General features: G+C 37.1%; 1 protein-coding gene across 1 annotated transcript in view; it reads left to right on the forward strand.

The window, feature by feature from the left end:
* Positions 1 to 26,850, forward strand: part of RAB2A (RAB2A, member RAS oncogene family) — a 43,069-nt gene that overhangs the window by 6,424 nt on the left and 9,795 nt on the right. Inside the window, exons 2-6 of the mRNA XM_012572043.5 lie at positions 5,668 to 5,739; positions 9,124 to 9,191; positions 18,584 to 18,666; positions 20,039 to 20,131; positions 23,673 to 23,784. Of these exons, the coding sequence (XP_012427497.1) occupies positions 5,668 to 5,739; positions 9,124 to 9,191; positions 18,584 to 18,666; positions 20,039 to 20,131; positions 23,673 to 23,784 (428 nt within the window). The remainder of the gene's footprint in view (positions 1 to 5,667; positions 5,740 to 9,123; positions 9,192 to 18,583; positions 18,667 to 20,038; positions 20,132 to 23,672; positions 23,785 to 26,850) is intronic.

Consider the following 26,850-nt stretch of genomic DNA (forward strand, 5'->3'; position numbering starts at 1 on the left):
CATCAGTGGAAGGAACACTGATGAGTTTTCTCTAGAGGTAAGAAAAGCTTGGAAGTTTTCCTCATATTCAGTAGTACACACCTGACTCTGCAAATAGTAACTGAACTTTCTTTGCCCTATTCACAGGGAATCAGGAAAGGGAGAAAGAAGCAAGTCAGCTCTCTTAGCCAGAGACTGGCTCAGCTGTATCATCACCTGTTCTTTTTTTTAAGTACTACGAGTGCAGCCTATTAGTGAAAAGAATAACCATTCCCTTTGCTCTGTCTTCTGTAGCCCTAGTCTGATGCGTGTACTGGTGTTCTGGATGAGTGTAGTACTGTGCTGGATCCATTTCTTGGTGTAGCTTGTTGTGTATGAGTGAGAGTATATCAGCTGAGCCCTGAAATAAACACAAGTATATAAGAAAGGCTTTGTTGAAGCTGGGCCAAAGTGGACAACAGTAAAGTTCTGGCAATGCCTTGTCTAAGGAAACTGACTGTAGCACCCAGATTAAGAGGAAGCTGTTAAGGGAGGTAGAGGAATTTAGAGAATCAACTCAGCCTGCTGGTTCAGAATTTAGAGCTGGAGGGTAAAATTACTGTAGCACAAGCTCTACTCCCATAATTGTTTGAGTGCTAAGAAGCAATGAAGGGATCCTAAAACAGGCATTTGCAAAGAAGCAAGCTACCTTCCCTCTGAGCATGTAACCCATTGTTTTCATTTGTTCCTAAGCAAGTGGTTGTTACTGTGGTTGTTGAAGTGTATCCAAGCTCTCTCATATGAAAACACTAGATTTTTTTTTTTTCTGGGGTGGTTTATCTGAAGCTGTATTAAAATAATTGTGGCAGTAAAATGAAGAATGGGTTAATAAATAACTGAATCTATCCCTTTTGCATTCTGCAATTAACTGTCATCAAGATGTTCTCAGCTACTTCTCACAGTGTCTGCCTCATTTCAGGTGTAAGATTTACAGTGCTAAGTGAACAAGATACCTGGTAAGCAGCCACTCTATTCTTAGAGTTAGCTGGTGTAGTTACTTTAAACCACCTGCATGCCATAGAATTAGCTCCCTGCACAGCATCTGTTTATGTCACAAGGTGGTAAACTACTCAGGCATTCATATACAGCTCCTGTCTCTGATACATGTTACTGTCTATGACAGGGGAGTCAGTGCAAGCCCTGGAAGTGATTGGGCTACAAACTATAAGAGCTTTTGTGATACAAATGTGCAATATCTTAAAACCATAAAATTAAAATGAAACCTCTATTTCAGTCAACAGCAGTACAAAACTTAGAGACTTGCAGATGGGGTTTTTTGTTGGAAGGTTCTGAATTAGCAGGAATGGCATTAAAGAGAAGCTAGTTAGTTATTCTGTTTCTCTGTGTGAGCCTATCAGTCTGCAGTCTGCTCCTAAAAGGACTGCTATGGAGGAGTGACTAGAGGTGCCGTCATCTTGTGCCAGTATGAGACAGGGCCTAGATCAAAGGGGCTGTGCTTGTCTGTCATCTTCACTCTGCTGAGGCTGGTGTTTGTATGCTCAATTCAACTGACTTGGTCACCAGCCTTAGAAGGAGAAGAAGTATCAGATTGTTACGTGAGAACTAGTGCTGGAATACCTGGTGCTGCAATACTCAAATGTCATTTTGTTGATTAGATTTTGAAATACTATTCCAACATTTGTAAGATTGGTGCAGATTGGATTGGTTTAAGGTTTTGGTCTATCCATTAAAACTGAAATCACTTTGCAAGGTTAATGACAAAAGCTATTTCTGGTGCGACATACAGGTTTTCTGTAAGTGAGGTGGTGATTATGTTCTTCAATGGGGCAGTTTTATTTCATTGGTGATATAAAAGTTATCTGTGTATATAAACTGTTCACAGAATAAGGAAAATACCTTTGAGATGATCAAGACCAGCCTATAACCTAACCAAACACCTTCTCATCAACTAAACCATGGCACTGGGTGCTGTGTCCAGTCTTTTTCAGCACATCCAGGGATAGTGACGCTCCACCACCTCCCTGGGCAGACAATTCCATTGCACCATCACTCAGTGAAGAATTTTTTTCAGACATCTAACCTAAACTTCCCCTGATGCAGCATAAGACTGTGTCCTCACATTCTGTCAGTGGTTGCCTGGAGAAAGAACCCCATCTGACTATGACCACCTTTCAGGGAGTTGTAGAGAGTGATAAGGTCTCCCCTGAGCCTCCTATTTCCAGGCTAAACAACCCCAGCTGCCTCAGCCATTCTTCACAGGGCTTGTGTTCCAAGCCCCTCACCAGCCTTGTTGCTCTTATCTGGATATGCTCGAGCATCTCAACATCCTTCCTGAAGTGAGGGGCCCAGAACTGGACACAGCGCTCAAGGTGTGGCCTCACCAGCACTGAGTACAGGGGAATTGTGACCTCCCTGCTCCTGCTGGCCACACTATTCCTGATGCAGGCCAGAATGTTTTTGGCCTTCTTGGCCACCAGGGCACACTGCTGGCTCATGTTCAGCTGGCTGTCAACCCGTACCCCTGGGTCCTTTTCCACCTGGGCACTGTCCAGCCACACTATGCCCAGGCTGTAATGCTGCAGGGGATTTTGTGGCCAAAATGTGGGACTCGGCAGTTGGACATTTTAAACTTCATCTTACTGGACTCTGCTCATATATCCAACTGTTCTAGGTCCATTTGCAGAGCCCTCCTACCCACCAACAGATTGGCACATACTCCGAGCATAGTGTCATCTGCAGATTTGCTGATAGTGGAGTCATCCCTTCATCCAGATCATCAGTGAAGATATTAAACAGGACTGGCTCCATCACTGATCTCTGGGGGACACCACTAGTGACTGGACGTGGCCCTGTTCACCACCACTCTTCTGGTCCCAGCCATCCAGCCAGTGGTTAACCCAGTGAAGAGAGCATCTGTCAAAGCTGTAGGCTACCAGATTTTCCAGGAGGGCGCTGTGGGAGACAGTGTCAAAGGCCTTGCTGAAGTCTAGGTAGACAGCATCCACAGCGTTTCCCACATCCACCAGGTGGGTCACCTGGTCATAGAAGGAGATCACGTTGGTCAAGCACAGCCTGCCTATCCTAAATCCATGCTGGCATCTACCAGCCCAGGAGAACAGTTTTCCTGTGGATAACCTGTCTTTCTGTTGAAAATTGAGGCAAAGAAGGTGTTAAGTACCTCAACCTTTTCCTAGTCTTTCTTTAGTTACGAAATTCCCTCTTGCATTGAATAGAGATTGGAGGTTGTCCTTGCCCTTGCTTTTGCCATAATGTATTTTTAAAAATATTTTTATTGTCCTTTAGAGAAGTGGCCAGATTGAGTTCTATCTGGACTTTTGCCTCTCTAATTTTTTTCCTACATGACCAAGCAATTCCCTTAAACATTTCCAGAGATACCTGACCCTCCTTCCAAAAGTGATACGTCCTCTTTTTTTTCCTTAGTTACTTCAAGAGCTCCTTACTCATCCAGGCTGGTTGTTTTCCTTGTTGGCTCATCTTTCAGCACATAGGGACAGTCTGTTCCTGTGCCTTCAAGATTTCTGTTTTGAAGCATGCCTGTCCTTCCTGGACTCCTTTCTTTTAAAGGGCTGCTTCCCAAGGAACTCTCTGAATAAGTCTCTTGAACAGGCCAAAAATCTGCCCTTGGGAAGTCCAGTGGGAAAGTTTTATTGATGCCCGTCCTTGTTTCACAAAATATTGAAAATTCTGTAATTTCACGATCACCATAACCCAGATGGCCTCCAGCCACAACATCTCCCACCAGCCCATCTCTGTTTGCAAACAGCAGATCTAGTGTAGTCCCTCCCCTGGTAGGCTCGCTCACCAGCTGTGACAAGAGCTGTTCTCTGAGTAGAATTATTAATATTTTAAAGTTATGTACAGTTTTGTGTTCTGTCCCTACAGCTCCCATACCCCACCTTTCTCTGTTTCTTTTTTACCTGCAGTGCTTTCCCTCACTCCTCCACTTCTCTTAGTGTTCCTAATTTTTTAGGAACAGAATTTATACCTGCTTCAAAGCTGCTTGTGTTCTGACAGTTTGCCATCATAAGCCAGAAAGCTAAAGAAATCTAGTAAGGCAAATGGTGCCTTGGATTACAGTTCCATGCAGCTCTGTCATTGATCTGCTGGCTGCTGCATTTCTTTTCCCTCATTTGAACTAACTCTTACTCTTGTCTGACCCTGCATTAAGCCATTTCTGTTTGCTTTGTCACTGCCCTTGTCAGATTAGCATGCTAGCCCAGCAGATGACTGAAATTGCTTCAGAACACATCTAAGCTGTGTGGAGAAATGGACAGGAGCATACTGTAGAATAAGTAGAGACAGCAGCACTAGCAACTGGCTTAGGCTGTTGGAATCGCTGCCTTGCTTGGGATATTAATCTGAGTGCCATCAGTTGGCCACAACTCATTTTGTGACAAAACTAAATGCAGGTTTCCTGTTTCTATTAGATTTGGTTGAAACTGGCTACTGGTCTTAGAATTAAAGTCAAATAAGATAGGTGGTGATTATATTTCTGTAGGCTTTGTTTCCTCCTTAAACCACACAAAAAAACTTTGCTGAATTTGGTACTGGAAAGACCAGTGTCACTATATGCATACCTCTGGTATGTGTATCTTTTGTCGTTAGTGTGGCTCTTTTCTTTATCTCTTTGCTTGCTATCTTTGATTACTAGATATGTCTCTCATGATGAATTGTTGCTGATCTCTAGTCTGTGGCTAGAATAGCTTTATCTTACTGGACAGATAAAGTACAGCATGAACTTGGATGCTACAGTATAGTATGTTATGTGATAATAGCTCAGAGTTTAAACCAGATATATTACTGTCAGATTTTAAAGGCTGAAGAGAAAGTTTGACTGCTCAAAACAGGAAGAATAGCCCCTCCAAATAAGGAACCTTGTTTGGAGGGGCTTTTTACTACTTTGTAAAAAGTAGTATATTTACAAACCTAGAAAATTTGATTACTCCTGCTGACTACATTAACTTCTACTTTTCTGTGCTTTCACATAAAGAAGAAATTGCCCATTTGCTGACGAGTGTCCATGTAACGGGAGGTAGTTATGCTGATTTCTGACATAGGGTGGTTATCTGAGGGGGACAATGTTTGAGTTACTTGTCTGACTGTGATGTAAACTTAGCTGCTGCCAGTTCTTCTTGAACTGCTTTTTAGCATGCGGAGGACCAGTGGGCAGCAGCATATAGTGGTATAAGGAACCAGAGACCTGCTGTGGTTACCTCAGTGGATAAATAAGGAGATAGACGGGAGACTGATGCTATTGAGGAAATAGTTAGCTTGAAAGAAAGCTGAAAGTACTGAAGGAGAAGCAGATAAAGGGTTGTGAAAATTAGCAAGCCCTGCAGTTATTGTGGATAGAGGGTGTAAAATGGTACTTTGAAGGTCAGTTAGAAAACTTGTTTTCCACTTAATTTTAAAGCAGTACTACTTTTTCAAAGAATAATTCATTTTTGTTAAATTTTTGAAAATAACTGCTTTGACTATAATGTTTCTAGAACTTTTAAAACTATATTTTAAAAGTTTCATACACTTCAAAGTATGTAAAATCTAATACCTTCAGTTCTAGTAATTACTTTTAAGCAACATGTAATATTTCCTTAAATTAATTTCTATTAGTCCTTTGCAGATGTCTTTAAAAATTTGTTTAACACTTATTTCTTTTCTTTCTTTTAGGTGTTGGGAAATCATGTTTATTGTTACAGTTCACAGACAAGCGGTTTCAACCAGTCCACGATCTCACTATTGGTAAGTTTTTTTGTGCTGCCCACTATTAGTAGTTAAGTGGTTAGGGTACCTCAACATGCATTTATGAGTTTGTTGTGCTGCAGAAGTGCAGGATTTGTGCTGTATTAAGGTGTCAGTGAATCTCTAGCTAATGAGTATTTTTTAGCTTGTAAAGTCAGTTTGGGGTTTTTTACTGGGACGGTACAATCTGAAACAATTAAAGAAGTTCATGGCTGCAATATCTAAACTGTTTCTTCAGAAAAGTGGGCACAGAAGAATTGAACAAGCTTGAAGTGCACTGATGGTGATGGAAGTGGCATTTTTCTGCTAGGGAACATAATACTACCCTAGCCACAAAACCTTGAAGACAAGTTACAGATAAACTGTAGCAAAGTTACCCTTAAAGAAGAATTTAAAATTTTTTGGGGGAAGACTGACTTTTGAATAGAGGACTGAAGTGTGAATGTATTTGCTTTTGGAAGGGATAGGGTTTTTCTTTCCCAACACTTCAAATGGATGTGGAGCAATTTGTGTTAGGTATGATTTGATACTGGAGGAACGAATACATGCTGACACATTGCCTCTGATCTAACTACAGTAAATAGTACAAACTTTTATTTATCTTTCTACAGGAAATAAGAGGAATTGTGTGGTACTAAATTCTTCTGAGGGCAGGTTTAGTCTGCAGATGAGTTTTGCTGTTAAGCATAACAGATGCCAGTCTCAGAGGAGGTTACAGAACCGTTCAACTTGTTCATGTTCTTTCAAGGAACCTATCAGCTTTAATCATGAGCCTTGCACAAATGTATCCTAGTCTCTATTTTTAGTTTGTGCCCTGGAGTAGGTAGGCTTCCTATGTTTGGGAGTACTGAAATAGCTACTTGAAATATAAACAGATTTTATTCATGTAACAGAATGTATCAGGTGGTTTGATTATGAATTCTCTTTCTCTTGACAGTCCTTCCACACCTTGTGTGTGCCTGTTGTATGGTTCAAATTCTTAGACTAACATGAGTTTTCAGATATTTGTGAGGTCTTGGCAGCAGTTAGGCTGGCTGAATAAAGAGCCTGAGTACTTTAGAGAGGCATGACTTATTATCATCTTTTTTTCTTTAGGCCTGCCAAATATATGACACCTTATATATCACTCATGCATTTGGCAGCCCTGTCACCTCAGACTGAGAGGCACTGGGAAACAGCTTCACCTCAGCAGGGTGGTTGTAGTGCCAGTTCTTTGCTTGGCATACAGCGCTGAAATCTGGAAGCAGGGCAGAAATTGACGCTAGTAAGATGAGGAGGTGAACCTAGAAGCAGCATAATGAGGGATGTAGTAATAGAACCTGGGAAGCTACTTGAAAAAGAGGGAAGAAGCTTTTATATTTTTCATGTATTTGTAATCCTGCAATTCTTTAGTGTGTAACTCTAAACTCCATGTAGAGCGTAACCTAGTGTTTTCAAATTTTGGTCAGATGAAACAATTCCTCTCTAGGTCTGGAAATCAAAGACACCCTACTGTCTCAGACCCTAAAAATGTAAACAGAAGTGATTTGGGGAGGGGAGCAAACTTGGGGTAAATGAGTTCATTACCTGAAGCTGTAATTGGAAGATTAACCCCCAATATGCAAATGGACCAAGCTTACAAAAATATGAAAATCCCTGACTGGTCATCCGGTTTTGGGTGTGACTCCTGGTGGGGGCTTCCTCTGCCTGAAATGTACCTGAAGGCCCTTCAGTGAATACAACTGCTTTTTATTTCCCTTGATTTTTGTCTGGCCTCTGTTTATAGGTAGTCCCTAAAGGTATCAGAAGAGGCTGGAAATGCCTCCTTAAAAGTGAGGGCATGTGTGTATTTTGGCCAGGTTCTCCCAATTACCCAAACAGATTTGGAAATACAGATAAATAAAGAACATGGGTTCAAAGTCATATGAGTGCCCCTGTGGGGGAGATGGGGTGGGTTGAATTTAACTAATAAATGCCCTAATGCCCGTATAAAAATCCTGAAAATGTGTAGATTAAATAGACCATTGTAAACATTCTAGCTGTTTTGCCTACTGCCCGTGGGACATGCCCTTATTGTAAACCTAATCAGCTTCTATTCCTTCTTTGAGAACAAACTTGGTATCAAACTCTGTATGTTTTTTCAAATTCAGTATTTTTTCCTGGCATGTATTTTGATGGAATGGGATAAATAGCCTTTTATATTTTTTATGGGGTTGTGTGCAGAAATGAAACATTTAAGGTGATTGTTGAATTTAAATCAGCAGCTCTATAGTCACATTTCAAGATAAGGTAAAACCTTCAGTGTTTACATGTGTGGTAGTCCAAGGACCTTCCCCTGGCTTTGCAGTCAACTTCAGGAAGAGCAGTGTCATTCACTTGCTTCCTCCTTGCTGCCTCTCCGCTTTCATTCTTTCAATTTCTTTGCATACAGTTGCTGCAAATTATTTGGTTGGTATAGAGCAGAGGGGTCTTTGGCCAATGTCTTATTTGGCTCCAATATCCTGTTGGGGAACTCAGCCCTTTTCCCCAAAAGTCATTCCGCAAGAAGCAACACCACACCCTCAAATATTCTAAACAAGCTCTTGAAGAGACATTTTGGAATACTTCAACTCAGGGCTGCATAATAGAAAGTCTTGGGTCCACATCTAGACAATGACCAATTTCAGCAAAATGTCAGCTAGCAGATCAGTATTTTTTTAAAATAATGGTTATAGATTAATGGAAGCTTGATAGTCTTTAAATATGTCCACTATCTCTAGCCGTTTGTTAGATTTCAACTGCAGCATTAATAGCCTCAGTTTATACTTGATTTTGTTAATGATCTCAAAGGTGCTTTAGAAATGGTATAGAAGGCTGCATTTTTCACTGATTGTTTATTTGGAGCATACGTTTTTTTCCCTCATTTAGAAAACTCGTTCTTTACCTAGAATTTTGGAAGTAGTTTTTTTCATAAAGACAGGTGGATTTTAATTAATACAGTAATAAAATATATCTTTTTGTAGGTGACTTTGCATGCTCCCTTAATAGATTACTTTATTGATAAGGAATTGTAGGTTTTATTTCTTCTAAACTGGCCCCAGCAATCTGTCATTGCTAGAGTGTTAAAAAAACTGTGACTCTTCAATTTCCTGTTTGCATTCAAAAGGGTGTGTTTCTCCCTCTAATCTAGAGCTAATAAGTGGTTTGGTAAACTTTGCTGGAAATACATCCCACACACTTGGACAGTAGCAGTTAACCTTTCTCCTAAAACCTCTTTCAAGCTGCTGGAAAATTGGCTAAAAGCAGATTGTGAAAGAGATTATGTTCCTATGACATTGTCTGAACTTACGTTCTTGCTTTCGTAGTACTTGACATTCTTCTTTCTGATTTGTGCTAATAATGTAATCTTTTGTAAAATCTGTTCAGGTGTAGAATTTGGGGCTCGAATGATAACTATTGATGGAAAACAGATAAAGCTTCAGATATGGGATACGGTAAGTAATAAATAATAAAAATTGCTTAAACATACTAGCTTTTCCTCTGTGCTGGCTAAGCTCTCTATCATCAACATTCAATAGACTATGTACTTTGTCTTGCTGCTTTCTTTGGATTCTATGAAGTTAAAAATTTGCTAATATGTCTTTTTTTGTTGTGATATATTGTTTGGCATTTGCACTGTAACTTCCTCAAGCTTTGTCAGATTTATAAGACTGGAATACTGCCTCACTATTTGGTGCAAGTCTTCTGTATTACGAAGAACTTCCAATTTCTATAAACAATCTTCCTTTGTGCATTTATGCAAGATTTGGTAAAGACAAAATCCTGTTGTGAATCCTGTTGTGGTATGTCTACTATCTCTACTATTCTCTCTAGAGAAAATGTTTGTATTTCCAAGGTAGAAGAAAACAAATGGCTCACTTTTCATAGAAGATTTAAAAACACAAGTTCAAAACAGTAAATATTTCAGTCAAGAAGGGGCTGGTAAATGCTTTAAGTTTCAAAACACCCTCCAAAATTCAGACTTTGACATTTGAGGGGGTTCAGATTAAGAACATATATTGGCTATTCTTGTGTTGTCAGTCACTTTACTATAAAGCAGTTAGCATCACTGTCTTCACTTGTGATGAAGTAGGTTTAAGATGTTCATACAGGTAGCTATGTCTTTTAAATGTATTTGAGTGTTCCCTCACAAGACCAAGTTGCCTGTTTCCTTTTCTAAAAGCATTTTAGGATGCCATTAGAAACTGACAGGTACATCATCCTCAGCCTCATTTTTTTGGTACAGCAGATCAGTGGAGGGACATACATTCATATATGCATGTCTACATATGTGCATGTGTATATAAAAATGTAAATAAATGTAATATTTCAGTGAACTTCATAGGTAAGATCTTACTTATTTTACAGGTTCTTTACTTGAAATAGCAGCTAACAGCTGTGCCTCATTTGAAGTTCTAAGAAAAAGGCATAGAAAGATATGGCCAGCTTACTTTAGGCTTTTTCTGTTCTGGGCATTTTTACTATTATAGTCATGGATTGCAGATTACCAGGGTAGCTGAGTATTTCTAAATTCAATAAACAAGCAAATCTCTGCATAATAAGTATCTGTATAATGAAAGTATATAGTGTAGCCATATGACTACATACCTACATACCATACATTGGTCCTTGTTTTTTAAAATTGGGGAAGATTGTCTGTAGGCAAAATTACTAATTTTACTACTGTCTTTCACTGGCTTTGGAACTGATTCTGTTAAATCTCCTTAGATAACGAATGAGCTTCAGTTGTGTTTCAGTAGATCATGCTTTTCCTGGTGCCTCTGACTCAGTGACTCTTGGCAGTCTGGTTGTTGTCTTGAATGCATGCAAATTGTTCAGCCAAAATGGCAACCCCAGTGCTTTTGACAATAATTTATAAACTTTATTTGAGCAGGGAGTTTTTTCTGGTTAGCTTCTTAAGTATGTCATACATAAATTAAAAATATTAATTGAAAGCTTTACACTGAGTAGACTGTATGCTGATGTTGTACTTAATAATTTATAAATTGCACACAGTGAAAGAAGTATACTAGCCCTTTGTTAAAAGTTTAACTGTATGCAATGTGATTTTAAAAACACAGGATATTTCTGTTCTAATCCAGTCTTGGTTTGTCAGCATATCTGAATTCCACTGTATCATTTCTGATCTTGGGTACAAAGGTTTTGAAGGAATAACAAAAATAAGAAACATGATGAGGTACTTCTCAAGAGATATTTTACTTATGAGTGTTAGGGTACACAAATGTCCATAATGACTAAGGTTACAGTGTTCTATCTGCAGTGAGTGTTTTTTTGGTTTTCTGTTAGCCAAAACTGGTAGCTGTTACTCATGCTATCTCTATATTTATTAAGCTGTAACAACTTTTGTTTGATGAGAGAAGGTTCATTTTACACCTGTTGCTAAGGGAACACATGAACTATTTATGGTTTTGGTTGGTGCTTACTGAGTCATGGCACTAGCCCTTCTCTTATTTGGGGCTAGCCTTATACATCGGCTTTTAATCCATCAGTGAACAGGATGCATCCTGAGCAGAGGCATAAGAAGTGGAGAACTCGACAAAATTTGTTTGGATTGCTTAACTTGCTTGCTTAAGAGAATCAAACTCTAAAATTCTGGGTTTTCTGGCCAGATATTTCTGTGCAACAGTGCTCATTTTGTGTTGTCTTCAGCAGATCACTGCAGCCTCAAGGAAAGCCCTGTTTTTGTGCTGGGAACACCTGGGAGCTGCAGCATACCTCACTGCCAGTATGTTGCACCTTACAGGGACAGCTGAAGCTAACACTGTTGTATGTCTGTGAGATCAGTTCGTGTGTCCTTCTTGTATGATAACTCAAGAATATTTTACATTTTCATTATCATCCTAGTTTGGATTAGGAGTATGTTACAGAAGTTAATTCTGTTAACTGCAGTCTGTTTTCCATGTGAGAGTACACAAACTGAATTCCTTTTGAATGAGGCCAGACTGGAAGATATGCTTGAGGAATGCATGTATGCCATTAGAAATTGTAGTCCAGTATGTGGTCCTGTGAGGTGGTAGTCTAGTAAAACTAGTTTGATGCAAAAACACACCTATGCCCAACCCCCTCCTCCCCCAAAATTCCCACAAACAAAAATCTGTATTCCATAAAAGATACTCAGTGTAGCCTTTGCATTCTCAATATTATGTGTAGCAGTCTCAGCTCTACTGCTGTTCATGTCTGCACAAGCAAATAGTGCCCTGTTGTTCTCTCCCAGCTGCAGGCTGTTCTGGATCTCCCCAGTGCTGGGCTCTGCAAGCTAGCTGTTAATGTGTGCTGTGGCACGCCCAGGTGTTTAGCTCTGTGAGTCTTTGGGTTTCACTATTCCTTTTCAGTGTTTCTAGGTCTGTAAAGATGAGGTGTTGGACCAAATTGTGTGTTTGTGTGTCTTAAGTATCTACATTATTTCTTCTCTTACATCTTTAGTCTTAGTAATGGCTTCCAGTAGTTGGATGGACTGAGAAATACTTTTGTCCAAACTGCTTGGTTGGTAATAGCCTATTATGATAAATTCAGCAAATCCTTTGTGGAAGTGTGGTGTTTGAGCTAGTGTCAGCCGCACACATAACTTTTAGAGAACTAGAAGTGGTTTTACAGCAGCTAGTAAGTATTAAAATTACTGTTCTGGAAGCTTGTTAAGCTTTTTGACATTAAATGAACTGTGTAGATAAGGTTGATTGTCTTGTGGCAACAGCATAACACTAAGAAATTTTAAAATTGCTTCTCTTCAGAAAAAGTTCATTGTTGTAGAGAGATAACTGGGCTTGTTACCAGGCTGAGTCAGTGGCCTTGGTTTTGCCTTTGAGGGGGATGTTCTGTACTGCTTTGACTGTTACTAACAAGTCATTGTTGATGAGGAAAAATAAGCAGTAATTGAAAGAGGATATTTGTCAGACACTGCAGTAGGAGAGATCTGTGGTGACACAAGGAAATGTTCTCTAAATTGATATGAATATGAACTTTTCCTGTGTATTTGAATACTATATTTTTAGGATCTATTTCAGCTTTATTTCATAGAAATTAATGATTTTTAAATGTTAATTCATATAGCACCTTAGTCCTGCAAAGACAAACTAAATATCTGAATTAATTGGTTTTTATAAACTAATTCCTTGATTTTCTTGATTTCCATACAAGTGTACTTTTTAATTGAATTGATAGTGTTTTCTAATAGTTGAGAGCTTTTATAAAAAAGCATGTTTGTGGAAGACTGGAGGCATAATTATTAAAGGCATATTTCCCTTTCAGATATTCTGCATATACTAATTCTTCTTGGAAATTAAGATATTTTTCTTGTGTTTGCAGTTGGTTTGGATCTATTAGAACTAAATAAAGTTCATTCATTAAATGAATATTCATCCTAGTGTCTCTGACAATTGCTAGGATGTAGGATTCACCCCCAAGAGCTCTTTACTAGCTGTTTACTTCATGATGTTTTCTACTTGCTTTAGTAGTCAGAGCACGCTCATATGTTTGTGGGCAGTTGGTGTAGTCTTTTACTACATTTTTACTAATTTAACTCTTTAAACATTGTACCTGCATGCATATTGCTATATCTCATGGCCCTCTGTTACGCTGCTGCTGTGAAGTTACAGGAAGAACTTACAGAGAACCTACTTTAGTTTCTGAAACTAGTCTGATCATCAGTCACAGTCTGTGTTTGCTGCCACGTGGGAGGATTAACTTATTTCTGGATCCATGGATTGAAGGGTGAGGCAGGGAGATCTGTCTGTTTAGTAGTTATTCCTGTTGCTATTCGTTTAATACGACCATCACCTGAACTTCACTGCTAGTAGCTTAAGTTATTGTTCACACCCATGATGTCACTTTAGGAAGCTGAGGCAACTTGATATGCTTTCTAACTTAGTGTTCATAAACCTTTGTCATGCTTAAATGTATTTGGTTATTGAGATACTATAGTATTGGCATGTTATTTTCTAGTTGTTTTTTTATTTCTTGGCAGTTTATCCATGCTTTCTACAATAATTAGAAGATTACAAGAGCAAGGTCTTGCTTTAGGATAAGGCCTTAAATCAGAAGAGTATGAATCACTTTTTTGCACAGTAGAACTCCTATTTTAGAGAGGGTTGCTGCTTAAAACCTGAAGTTTCAAATAGAGTTTCTTTCAAGTTTTAAGTGTATTTCTGATAATGGAAGGCTAAAGCTTTGTTTGTGTGATGTTTTGGGAATTGCTTTGGCTATCTAAGTAGCATTTATTCAACACCAGCAGAAAAAGCAGATGTACAAATTACCTGTATTTAGACAAATGTACAGTTTAATCCTTGGAGATCTTTAGTTCTCTTGAAATTTCAGTTCTTACTGCATGCTAACAGAGTTATTCTCAAGCAACCTGTAACTTGGCTAAATCCATCACATAAATTCTGAGACTTTTATATATTATGGTAGATTCTTCTTCATAAGCATCTTTAGTTCTGCTTTTGTTTGGGAATGTCTTTGCTGGAAACAGCAGGGGTTATTTTTACACTGCTTCTGTGTCTATTTGTCCTACATGCTAGTAAATCATTGTAAAATTCTTTTATTTTCTGGATTGGAGACATGATTGCAGGAAAGATTAATGCCTTTCTATAAACAGGTTGACATGTGACTAAGAGGACTAATTATTTATAACTTCTAAAACTATATTTAAAGGTATGTATTGCTTCTCTTTCTTTCTGGAACATTTTATTCCAGGGATCAGCTTTGTGGAGTAGTTCCCAGCTGGCAGCTGGCACAGGTGCTGTGACACTTGAAAATTGGTTATTTCTTAGATGTCTTTTTAGTCTTCTTTGTAACGTAGGAAAGTGTAAACATGTAAATAATAATTGTCAATGTGAATGAAATGTTCCATCACCAGTTTTGAACATCCCACACATGTGTCTGTTTTCAGAGTGAGGGAATCTAGAGCCACTAGCTAGGTGTGTTCTCATATTATATGTGGATGTGTACTATAACATTCCCTCCTGATAAAAAACTATTGGTCAGCTTGGATGCTGAAGGCCTGCTAGGATGTTCTCAGATAATTTAGTCCTTGAATAAACGTTACAATTTCTTCAGCATTGAGAATAGAGAATTCAGCAAAATTGATGAACTGTTTTCTAGGGAGATACACTGTTGCGGATGCTAGTTTTTTAACTATTTTCTTGTCCTGCATTATGACTCTTTTCATTTTTCCCCTTACTTTATAGATTCAAAAATATGCAGTTAAGGGACTTGCAAATAACTTTTTGAAAACAATAGCTTGCCTGAGTGTTTTGCAACTGATGCAACTACACTGAATACTTGGAAATGACACCAATATTTCCTGTGGGAATAGTAACTCTTGGGAGTATTTTTTTATAGTTTAAATGTTCCTGAAAACTCTAGTACAGGTCCTAAATCTCCAGGTATCTTAGTGACCTGAGGTGATTGATAATGCTTCGTGTTCTGCTTACATTGTTATTTTCATTTGTGTTTTGGTGTCTATACTGAAGTATACTTTGAAAAGCACATGGGATATATGTCTGTGCAGTTGAAGAAGGGATGAAGATTTTTGTACTTGCTTGAAGACCTGTGACTTCTAAAACTTATGTCTATATAGACAAGTCTCTGCTATCAGAAAGTTTGCTTGTTTCTGTGAACCATTATGGTATGCATTGTAAAAGCTTACAGAGTAGAAAACAGCCGAAAAAGAGTTACTTAACATTTAAAGCATTTCTTGTTTATCAGAGGCTCACATTTTTTCATGATTAGTGAATTACTCATGTCAGACCTAGCACCTGTTTCTCTGAAGAGAGAGGACGCATGTTCTAGTTTCCTGCAGGCAGCCATGTCTGAGCTGGAGTTTCTGTGTGTGAAGTGGCTGTCAGGTCTGGCTGTTACCAGAAACATCCTCCATCTTCCCGTTTCCACTGCAGTGTAACTGACAGTGGGTATATCCTGGAACTGTCAAGGAGCAAAAGCTTGTGTCACCTGTACTGGATATAATATGGCCTTGGCAAACACCCTGTTTAACATTTGTTTCCTGACTATTGCCCCTACTCTTCCTGACACCACAACCCCCTGCCTCCCCCACCATCTGTATGTGGAACTCGGCAATCTGCTTTGAATGGCCCTTCTTGAACCAGGAGGTTAGAAAAGGGGACCTCCAGAGGTCCCTTTCCCACATCAACTGTTCTGTGAGAAAAAACTTTTTTAATATGGAAGAGAGATAAAAACAAGTAAGTGCTGAATTTTGCAGGAGCGTGAAGGGGATGGTAATAACAAAATTATACTTTCGCTGGTATTTAAGCTGATTTTAATTTATACTGAGCTTCTGTACTGCTGCTTCTATCTGTTACTCCTTGTAACAAGCAACTAAACTTGGGCAGGTCCTTCTTTGTAAGACTGATACAGTTATAGTGCACTTGTGGTTTAAGTCAGTTTTGGCTAATAGCCTAAACTTTCTTTCAGTTTTGACTTCTTTTTACTTTTGAAATAGCTTTTCCCCCTTGGTAAAAAGGGAAGTGGACAGAAAACTGTCAGATGAAGAAGTAATGTAACAATGATGCTTAAAAAAAAAAGCTGTGGAATGTATGCTATATGCCTAACCCTGTGTTTGACCTTCTATATTGACTCTGTATTGACCTTCTGGATCTCATTCAGAATGATACTGTTAAAGTAGCCAGTAAATTTTATATATAAGGGGTTTCTGTGATTTAATACATTTTTATGTTATAGATTAAAAAAAAATTAGTATAATGGAGCTTCTTTACAGAAACTCAGTTTTCTTTTGCTTAGGATGAAAGGGGATTGAATTTGTGTTGTCCATTGGTATATGTAAGCATAAATTAATTATTGCCATATGGAAAATGTGATCCTTTCACCAAAGGAGGTACCATTTTCTACCCTTTCCTTGAGGAAGTAGTGATATTTAAATTTCACCATTGTCAAGTGAGACACAATTAAAATTATTACAGTAGTTTCCGCATTTATATACTGAACATCTATAAGTGATTCTTTTACAAATCCACAATCCATGCATTTTTGTGAGATGTACTAGAACCTGTGACAATGTTGCTTGATTGTGATTAATATACTCAGGGAGATGAACAATTTCACATGTCAGGATGGAATTTATGAAGGTGTAACAGGCAATCTTAATGTGTTAGGTGAAGTCCAGGTCATGTGTAATTTTAGGCAATGTATGGAATACCCTGGTAACAGTAAGTCAATTGTCTGTTTATCAGGGAAATGTTTCATTTATCTACCAATACTTGAGCTAATCACCACACCAAGAAAAGGTGATAAAACTTACTTGAATTTCTATGTAGGAAAGCAGGTATTACACTAAAAAAACTGTTGGTTATTTGTTTTTACTATTTCTTGGTGTATTCTACTGGTTGTCTATGTTCTATTACCAAAGTTTACATGAAGATGTACTTAGACTCTTGGCCAAGAGCAAATGTGAGTGTATTCTAATGGTGTTGAAACTGTTGTGCTGTACTGTATTTTATAACTGTTTCCACTGGAATGGCTAAGATAAAATGTTTCTAAAATAGAAGTTACTGTTTATTCTGGAAGATAAGCATGCTTTCTGAAGATTGAACACATCTAAGCTTGTTGTGCCACTGTTCTCATTGAGTATCTAGATCAAGTTCTCTTTGAATTCACGCAGATGTAGTATTAAGAAAAGTACAGTAACTGTGAGAAGAAAAAATTGTTCATATACTAATTTTGTAGGCATGCCTGAAGGGTTCCTTATATTTGATAAATATTTAATTCTTGTGTTTAATGTTTTTAAATCAGGGCAATTTCCTATAGTTCTACAGATTTACTGCACATAGGGGTTTTTTTCAGCAGTAGAATTTCTTAAGCATGTTCTGTGTTATCTTTGAATTATGCTAAAACATCTGTTATTGCTAAATATTAGAAGCAAATATTTCTTCTAGCAAGAGTCAAGTGCTAGATAGCTCTTCTGAAAGAGAAGAGCTCAAGTTCTGCAACCATGAATATTTGTTTTTCAGGACTGTATTCTTTTGAGCATGTTCTTTTGCGTGCTGAGATTTTTACAGAATACGTTTCTGTAAGAGCTGTCTAATTTATGTAGACTCTCTGAAGTTTTTCATAGTGTATATGAAGATGACTCTTGCATCCTGTAGCTGCTTTGACAAGCATTATTTATCAAGTAGAGAGGAAATTGATTAACTGTGGAGCACAATTGTGTAAAATTGAATTCACAACCATTTTTCTATTTTTTCTTAATAAAATGATTACTGAAAGAATTCCATCTGAAGACTGTTGAAAGCTGGCTGCAGTTTATGATATAACGGATAAAATCTGCATCCTTGGCCTTCCAACAACCTTTACACCAGCAGATGGTGGGCGTAAAGATGTCATTCATCATTTATTTACAATGGACTTTATTTATTCTAGTGTCAACAGCTGCCCCAGGGAGCGGGTTATTGAATTCAAATGTGAAGCTCTGGGTTATTTGCTTCCTTTCAAATTTGTCTTCAGAGCTTAGTTGCTAGGAGTCCATTCTGTGCTCTAATAATGATTCATGTATTGTGAAGCCATTCAGTAAATTGGGTTGTTAGGGATTGCCAAAAAAGGTTTAGAGGTCTTGTTCCGATTTTTTTTTCTTTTTTAACAGTACTGCGCTGTAGTTGGTGTCTTCTCCCTATGTGCCTTCTCTTGCTGCTATTGGAGACTTTGTCCCCAGTTGTCCCTTTTCTGATTTCCCATCCATACTCTTCCTTATCCCTATCTCTTAAAAGTAGACTTCTGTGACCCTGTGATTCTAAGTTCATGGTTTTCAGGAACAAAAAAAATCAGTATTATATATGAAGTAATGAAACTTTGTGTTCTACAGGCAGGGCAGGAGTCCTTCCGTTCCATCACAAGATCATACTACAGAGGGGCTGCAGGGGCTTTACTAGTGTATGACATTACAAGGTGAGAATACCAACTGGATTACAATGATATGTCTTTGTAGAATTGTGTTATGGTGTAGAGTAGTGCTAAGTGTCTCATCTAATTTAGCTTTTTGTATAGATACTGGTAATCTAACATCGTGTCAACTTTCTTTAAGTGGTCTAATAAGATATAGCATATTTAACCAATATACTTCCAGTTTTCTCTGTATAGTAGTTGAGAAAGCATGCATAAAATTTCAGGAAGAAGGAAATAAAATATCTTTATAAACTATTGACCATCAACCTCTGGATTTCCTTTACCAAGAAATACCTGAAAATATTTCATTCATTTCTTTCTAGTGTTTTATTATCATGAGGGATATTTTTTCTTTAATTATACTAGACTATTTTTACTGAAGTACTGCTATTTTTACTGAATATTGCTATTCTGCAAAGGAGTGAAATAGTAAAACATAGAAGTTTGGTTACATAAAGAATACTGGGAAACTTGTAACATTGCTGTGTTTATGAGGTTTGGAAAATAACAGGTCTTAATCTGATACTTTTGTAGTAGCTGATCAGAAGTTACTAAAGTTTTCCTGCTATATTAAATAAATTATCTATATGCACTTTATCTGTAAAATGGTGGGTACTCTGGCTGGTTTATGAAAATGTTCAGGCTCCAAAGTCATGTTAAATTGTCTACCTCCTTTTGTGGGTCTTGGCTCTTGTTGTTGCATTGAGCAATCACTTGTACTGGAGATTTCCTAGATATTTCTCCTTTTGTTACCTTTTTACATTTAAGTATCAAGAAGCAACGTATAATTTCCTTTGGATTTCCAGTAAATGAATCTTTGATTAATAAATAAAATATGATATCTTAAAACCACTCTACAAGTATGGGATTTATTGCTTAGTTTACACCTTCTGTAGAAAATGTAATGTGTCACATTCATGTACCTCTCTTTAAAAGATTTTACTGCTATATTTATTATTCTGCTTATAAACTCACATAGAAATTATCAACTATTTTCTGCTTTCAGTAAAACAAACATTACTATATGAGTATGTGTTTATTTGTACTGTTGTTTGGCTTGAGTGAAGCTGATGGGTGCTTTTAAAATTCTGTTCAGTTTTTATATGTGTATAAAATTACAGATTCTTAATGTTCTACAAATCCTTTTTGCTCTTTGTAGCAAACATGTTTTCAATTACTTTTTAGGCAGAGTTCATTAACACTGCTTGTTTGCTAAATTTTTGTTTGCCCATTCTCCCATTCACGAAGGGATTACTAGCTTTTATCCCTAGAGCATGTGCACTAATAAATGAGTGGTTATTCAAGTAGAAAAGTGGACTAACAGGAAAGATTTCTTAAAATACTGCTTTTAATGTTCATTCTCTTCTATACTTAGGAGGGACACTTTCAACCACTTGACAACTTGGTTAGAAGATGCTCGTCAGCATTCCAATTCCAACATGGTTATAATGCTTATTGGAAACAAAAGGTAAAATTTTATTAGCTGTTATTCTGTAAGAGGGAAAGAGTTAACTTCTCTGTATTGCAGCTTTTTGGTTTTCTTATTCGCGGGCAATATGCTAATTTCAAATTCCCTTCTGTCACTGTGCATAGTTCTGTGGTGAGCCTAAAACCTTTTTTAGTCTACTTAGACTAATACAATGTGCAGCACATGGATCAACTATGTTATATTCTGAATATCTGTTTTAGAAGTAATTTTATGCCAGGGGATTGGTTGCAAATGCGTGAAGCAACGGATTCAATGAGTTACCGTCAATTATGCTTTTTTGTTTCTGGAATCACCAATTAGAAACACCTAGATCTCTCCCTTATAAAGAGAATATGATTCCTAATTTGAGGTATTCTAAAGTACTTTAGTTTTTAGGTAAGTATCACATCAGAGAAAATGTAATTTTAAAACAAAAGCCCATACTATATGACTTACATCAAAACTTCTCTCAAATGTAAGAAGTGCATACCTGAATGACTGAGACATTTCTGATTTACAAGCGTCTTCCATATTCTGTACCTTTAGCTGGGATTGGGGTCAGAGAATGCTTTTTCACTGTTTCCTGGTAAATTCACTTACTTGGTCTTCTCATCAGCTACACTGTCTAAAATTATATTATTCCCTTTTGGTGCTGAGACTTGGTAGAGAAAGTCTTAATAAAAACACATCAGTGAATATATTATCTGTAATTCTTGTAGTTCTTGATCCAGTGAATTATAGCATCATATCTAGATTTTTTTTTTCTGGATGCAGAATTTTTTCAAAATATCAAAAACATCAGCTCAGAATTTAATAACCTGTTAATTATGGGCCTTTGTGTAGTTGACTAGAACTTGTGTCCATGCCTCAGTAATTCTTGAAGGTAAAGGTGCTAGGTGAAATAATGGATGCCCCTAAAAATTTCATAAGCAGCCACATCATTTCTTTGATGCTACTGAGAAGCAGCTTTGTGATAGTGAGTCTGGGTTTGCTATTCAGGCCAGTTGAACTTTTATTTTCTTCCCCCTCCCCCTGTTCTCCCTTCTATTTTCCCCCCATTGCCCCAACACCTTCTACCTCCTCCTGACAACCATGGTATATATTAAGTAATTGTAAAGTTTCCATTTTTTTCACATTATCTGGTAAATGACTAACAACTGTCTTTTTAATTGAGGAATGTGTTAAGCATAATCTTGACAAATTAATATAAAAAATGTAATTTTGTTTTATTAAACGAAGCTTTGGTAAACCCGTGATGGCCCTGTTTTTATAATTGTGTGAGTAAAAATATGAGAGAAACACTGAGAGAAACAGTAAAGTGTACTGTTTACTTGAGATAGGTTTGCATACTTAATTGACATCTGTCACTGTTTCTGATTATTCTTAGCTGTTAAACGAAATGTTCATGTCTTGTATTCTGCAGATGCAGACTGATTTGCTACTTTCAGCTAGCCCAGTAATTCCCAGTTACAACTACGTTTTTTTCAAACAATAAATATAGTTAAAATGTGCATTGTAAATTGTTACAGATTAAGGTGCCACATAAACTAAAAGTATTAAGAGTTAAAATTTTAAGCTTTTTAAAGGATATTATTTTCAAGAAGGGCAGGAAGAAAACTCCTTTGATTTTATTGCAGTATCCTGAAAGAGTCCCTATAGTAGGGCATAAGACTAGAGATGGGTGGAAGGAAGAATGTATGTGCTAGCATAGTAGTTTCGAAGGAAATAATACTGTGCTTATGACTCCCAAAAGTGCACTTGACATAAGTTTGTTGTACTGACTTATTGCTAGATTTGTAGAGTATTGAGAAATTAATTTGAAATATAATGGCTGTTTGTTGAAAACATTACAAATACTAGTGTTAAAACATTACAAATACTTTACTTAATCTTCTTTCCAGAACAAAGCATAGCTATATTGATCTAGTAAGACCAAATGCTTCGAATTATTGGAATGGAGAGAGGAAGACAACTGTGGTTAGTAGAAGCAGTTAAAGATCTTTAAGAATATGTTTAGGTATCAGTATTGAGTTTTGATTGGGCTGTCATTGCAGTTTTTGATACAACTGCATTATTTCAAGTAAAAAGTTATTTCTTTATGTTCTGTCATGGAGATACCACTGTAGTGGATCAAGGTTTTAAATAAAGGTACATTTCAGAGTAGCATGGTAGTAGCAAATAAAGACATTGCTCAGGTTGAAAAAGATAATGTCAGCTAATACTGGGAGTGCTTAAATATAATGAATATCAACTTTTAAATTGTTTTGAGAAGATATTTCTTGTATCCTTATCTTCAAATTTTTTAAATATTTAATAATGTGCTGAATTGTATTGACTCTGTAACTCATCTAAGCTAACATTTAGTTAAAAATTACAAAATCCTGCTTTGCTGCAAAATAAGTGTGGCAAAATAATGCCACAGTGAGTATTACATATTTTTAATATATGTATCTATTAAAGCATATTTTAATACATGTATAATTACAAAATTGGCAACACGGCAACACTGAAGTCTGGCCTGATACATATTATTTGTATACTGACTGCACATTAAATATATCTATTTGTATGCTCTTTCGTTAAAATTTGTATCTAAGAAGATATTTATACATGTACAATTTAGATGAAAATTCATTGAAGTATACATCTTACGTTTATACATCATACATTTATACAGTAGTAAGTATATCATTTCTATTGCTGAGCATGTAATATACTTACAAAGAAGGACAATTTGTGAATTCCTTGTTCTTAAAGAATCTTTAAATGTAAGGGTAAAATACTTGTCTCTTTGACTTAGAGAAATGGATTTGTCTCTAGTTGTCGAGTCCAAGAGGGGTTTTTTTCTGCTTTTTTTGGTAATATTTGACTTTGAATTAAATTGCTTGGAAAGCAGGAAGCAAAAACTTGTTTAACAGTCACTTCAGTTTCTTTTGCTGCTGGAGGGCCAGGAGTTTCACACGTAAATGCTAACTTACTGGGAAAGAACAGCTAATGTAGTTCAAAAGAACTTAATTCTGCTTTTAAGATTTTTTTACCAGAAAAGAAATAGACTGTATGAAGTTTTGCTACTGAATAGAAAAAATTGAATTCATATTTTAAATATATGTTTTATATTAATAAATCATTTATAAACCTACTTTATCAGCTTAGCTTTCTAGTACTGAATTTGTAGATAATATAATAGACGAGAGTGATATATACTGGAAGTACAATGTCTAAAGTTAGTGTTCAAGAAATATCTAGAAACCCAGATAAATACGCACTCATCCTGTAGATAGTTATTTCATTAAGTCTTTGATAAGGTTTATGTCAGCTAGAGTGTATAGGTCAAGTAAGTGTGATGCTGTGGCTGTTCCATATACTTTAAGTGCAGGGCTCACAATAATTCTACTTTATTTGAGGCTTTGACAAGTTTTATACCCAAGTTCTAACGGGGGCTCTTGGCTTCTCAGGCTTGTAAGCATGTCTGTGAAGAATAATCTTTATATGGGCATGTTAGACTGTGTAATTTAACTTTTCTTTTTTTCTTCTATCTTAGTGATTTAGAATCTAGACGAGAAGTTAAGAAAGAGGAGGGTGAAGCATTTGCACGAGAACATGGACTTATCTTTATGGAGACATCTGCCAAAACTGCTTCCAATGTAGAGGAGGTAACTTCACTCAACACTGGCTTTTTACTAAAACAGTTGATTTAAATTACACTTGTTTGTATAGATACTATTATTCTAGAGTTTGGCTTCCTTAACTTGAATTAGCTACTCTTTATATTATGAGAAAGATAGTGTCTGTGTTGTAATTGATTACACAGCACTAATTATATTGTTGAGACTTCCTAATTAATGTACTTGTGGGGTTTTTTTTGAAGTATTTGATCAGAGAAATGGCTAACTTCTGTCTGCTGTGAAATCTAAAAAGTTCGGCTAGAATAGATTTGCTAGTCCAAAGCAAGCCAAGCTATTGGTATTCCTGGCAGATGTCACTGTAACCTGTTCTAAAGGCTCCTGGTATATCACAAGCTCTTCACATCAATCTCTTGCAGGGCTTTGCTGTTTGTACTGTCATCATCTTTCCTGTCTACTACCTAGTAGGAATCTTCTTCAATTTGCACACAGTTTCTATTTTCTGTCCTCTACAGAGCTGCTGAAGGGATCATTGCCTTGGTTACTGTAGTCTGCTATATATTTGAATAAGTTTTTTAGTTCTTGCTGCTTCAAAGAACTTAGGTCTTTTCAAGTTTGGCTTATAGTTCACATTTCTGAACACATGTGACTTCTTGCATCTCTCACCTTGGTTTACTGCATTCCTTTCTTGAAGGGTAGTCATGGTGGGCTGAGCTCAGCTGCAACTGAATACCCACCAAGCAGGTCACTCAGTGCTTTTGTCCAGCAGGATGGGGGAAGAACCAGAAGACCCAAGGCAAGATAAAACTCAGGGTCCGAGATAGTTTTAAAAATTAAGTAAAGAGATAGATGAAGAGACTGGAAAGGCAGTCTGGATGAAGAGTGACAGAAAGGCAGTCATTCACAACTTCCTGCAAATAAATTGAATTTCAAATTAAATTTAATTTCTCTGAGAACCAGCAACTTCAACTACTCTTTGGTTTTTGTTCTTGAGCATTATATAATATGAAATACCCCTCAGGCCAGTTCTGACCAGCTGTCCTGTCTGCTTTATGTGCCCCACAATTTTGCCTGCCCTAAGCCTAATCAGTGTCAGGAGAGGGCACCATAAGAAACAGAAAACCTTGACATTCAGCAATAGCTAAAACATTGGTGTGTTATCAACACTGTTTTAGTCATAAATCCAAAACACAGCACCATGTAGGCTGTTGTGGAGAAAACTAACTGTGTTGTAGACAGACAAGTACCGTAGTGGACCAAAAGCTCCAACTGAGATGCTAGTGCTATATACAGCAGAGAGTTGCTTCACATGTCTTTCAAGCCCATACTGGGTTCATCCACACTGACCTTTTCTATAATGACGTAGCTTCTTATACTATGTAATCCATCATTTCCAAAACCAGCCTAAACTATTCATTTCCAAAATTATTCTAAATTCAAAATGGTGTGTGACCAGTGAGGTATTCTTTTATTGGTAAAGCTTCTTAGTTATAAAATATTTAAGAGTTTTTAAAAGTTACAGTAAGCTACAGATGACTTTCACAGAATTCATTACTACTTTATCACCTCTTTTTGCATCAAAAAATACATCCTAGTGAATGAATTGTGCAGTATCTAATGCATCTCTGATTATCAGGAGGTAAATGAGCATGATCTTCTTTATCAAAAAGTTCACATAGAATCCTCTCCTTGTGATTATATGTGTGAGTGATGTGCGTGTGTACTAACTTCCTAATTCTAGTGAGAAAGCTTTAGGATATAATCTGTTCCAGTGACAGTCAAGTGCATTCTTTAAATAGTGTTCTCAGTAAACACAAAAAAGGTGGCATGATGTAGAGAGTTAACAACTACAGAAGCAAAATCCTAACCCCTAGCAGTTTCTTTATGTGAACAAATCAGCTTCTGTTGGTATTGGTTTTTTAAACTGTTTCCCTTGTTTAATCCTGATTTCCACCACTGTGGAATACATTAGTAAATCCATAGCTGGAGCAGTACACTGATGTTCTTGGTGCTTGGATCTTAAAACACTTTAAAACTGTTACATTCTTTAGGATTATGTCTCATTACCTATGTCTTGAATAGAAATGGGTGATAAGGAGTGGAAAACATCCTGTTGGCTGTTTCTTTTGTGCAAGGCTGTTGGAGAGGTTTCTGCTGTGTTTGCATAAGAGGTAGTAGATGGCAGGGAGTGGGAAGTAGATCTTTCATAGTTACTTTGGAGACTTCTAAAAATTTGCTGTGGCCACAAGGTTAAATCATCATATTTCATGTGGAATGGGATTGTGTAAAAAGAGGTGCTCTGTCACTGAGAAGATAGAATGATTACTGGAGGGAGGTTAGGCACAGGCTTATAATATGACTGCAGTGCAAGGACAGTTAATGCTAGTCTCTTCAGCAGTATCATATTTATTTAAACAGGAGGTTGTTGATTTCATTTCAGCCTCTGTCTAAAGCTGTAGAGGTAACCAACTATCAAAATATTACAGACTTTTTGTGCTTCTTTTTTTCGCTAGGTGATTTCTAAAGTGATTGTAGTTAGCCCACGGCCATTGATGATAAGGTGTACACTGCTTTCTCACAGTAGAATCTTGTTAACTTTTGAATCTTGGTTAACATATTTGCTCTATGTTGAATTGTGATATGCACTCTGAAATGCTGTTTGCAGACTTCAGTGTTGCTTATTTACTTTTTCTAAGAAAACACTGTGATGTGCATTGGGTGGCTTTTCACTTGTACACACATAAGGCTGGGGTCTGAACCCCAGGCAGGTTTGCATGTGTTTTAATCATAACATCCATTACTTTCTGACCTCTCATTAAACCAACACATAATAAGAATTTTTTTTGTCTAATTTGCAAGAGACATTAGCAATTTTATCACATTAGTTTTTTAATTGGTAGTTTAGCAGTAGTTATGTAACTATTAGTTGTGCTCTTACCTGCTACCTGCAGTTCAGAATTTGCTGAGAGCTTACTACTTGGACAGGGACAGAGTAGAATCACCAGCATGACCTCAGGGTGACCATGTAGTCTCTACAGCACATGATGCTTAACTCTTTGTCCCTGGCATATCAATGGTTTGAATCCATTTATGTGC

The sequence above is a fragment of the Taeniopygia guttata genome, chromosome 2, assembly GCF_048771995.1.
Source record: "Taeniopygia guttata chromosome 2, bTaeGut7.mat, whole genome shotgun sequence".
Lineage (NCBI taxonomy): Eukaryota > Metazoa > Chordata > Aves > Passeriformes > Estrildidae > Taeniopygia > Taeniopygia guttata.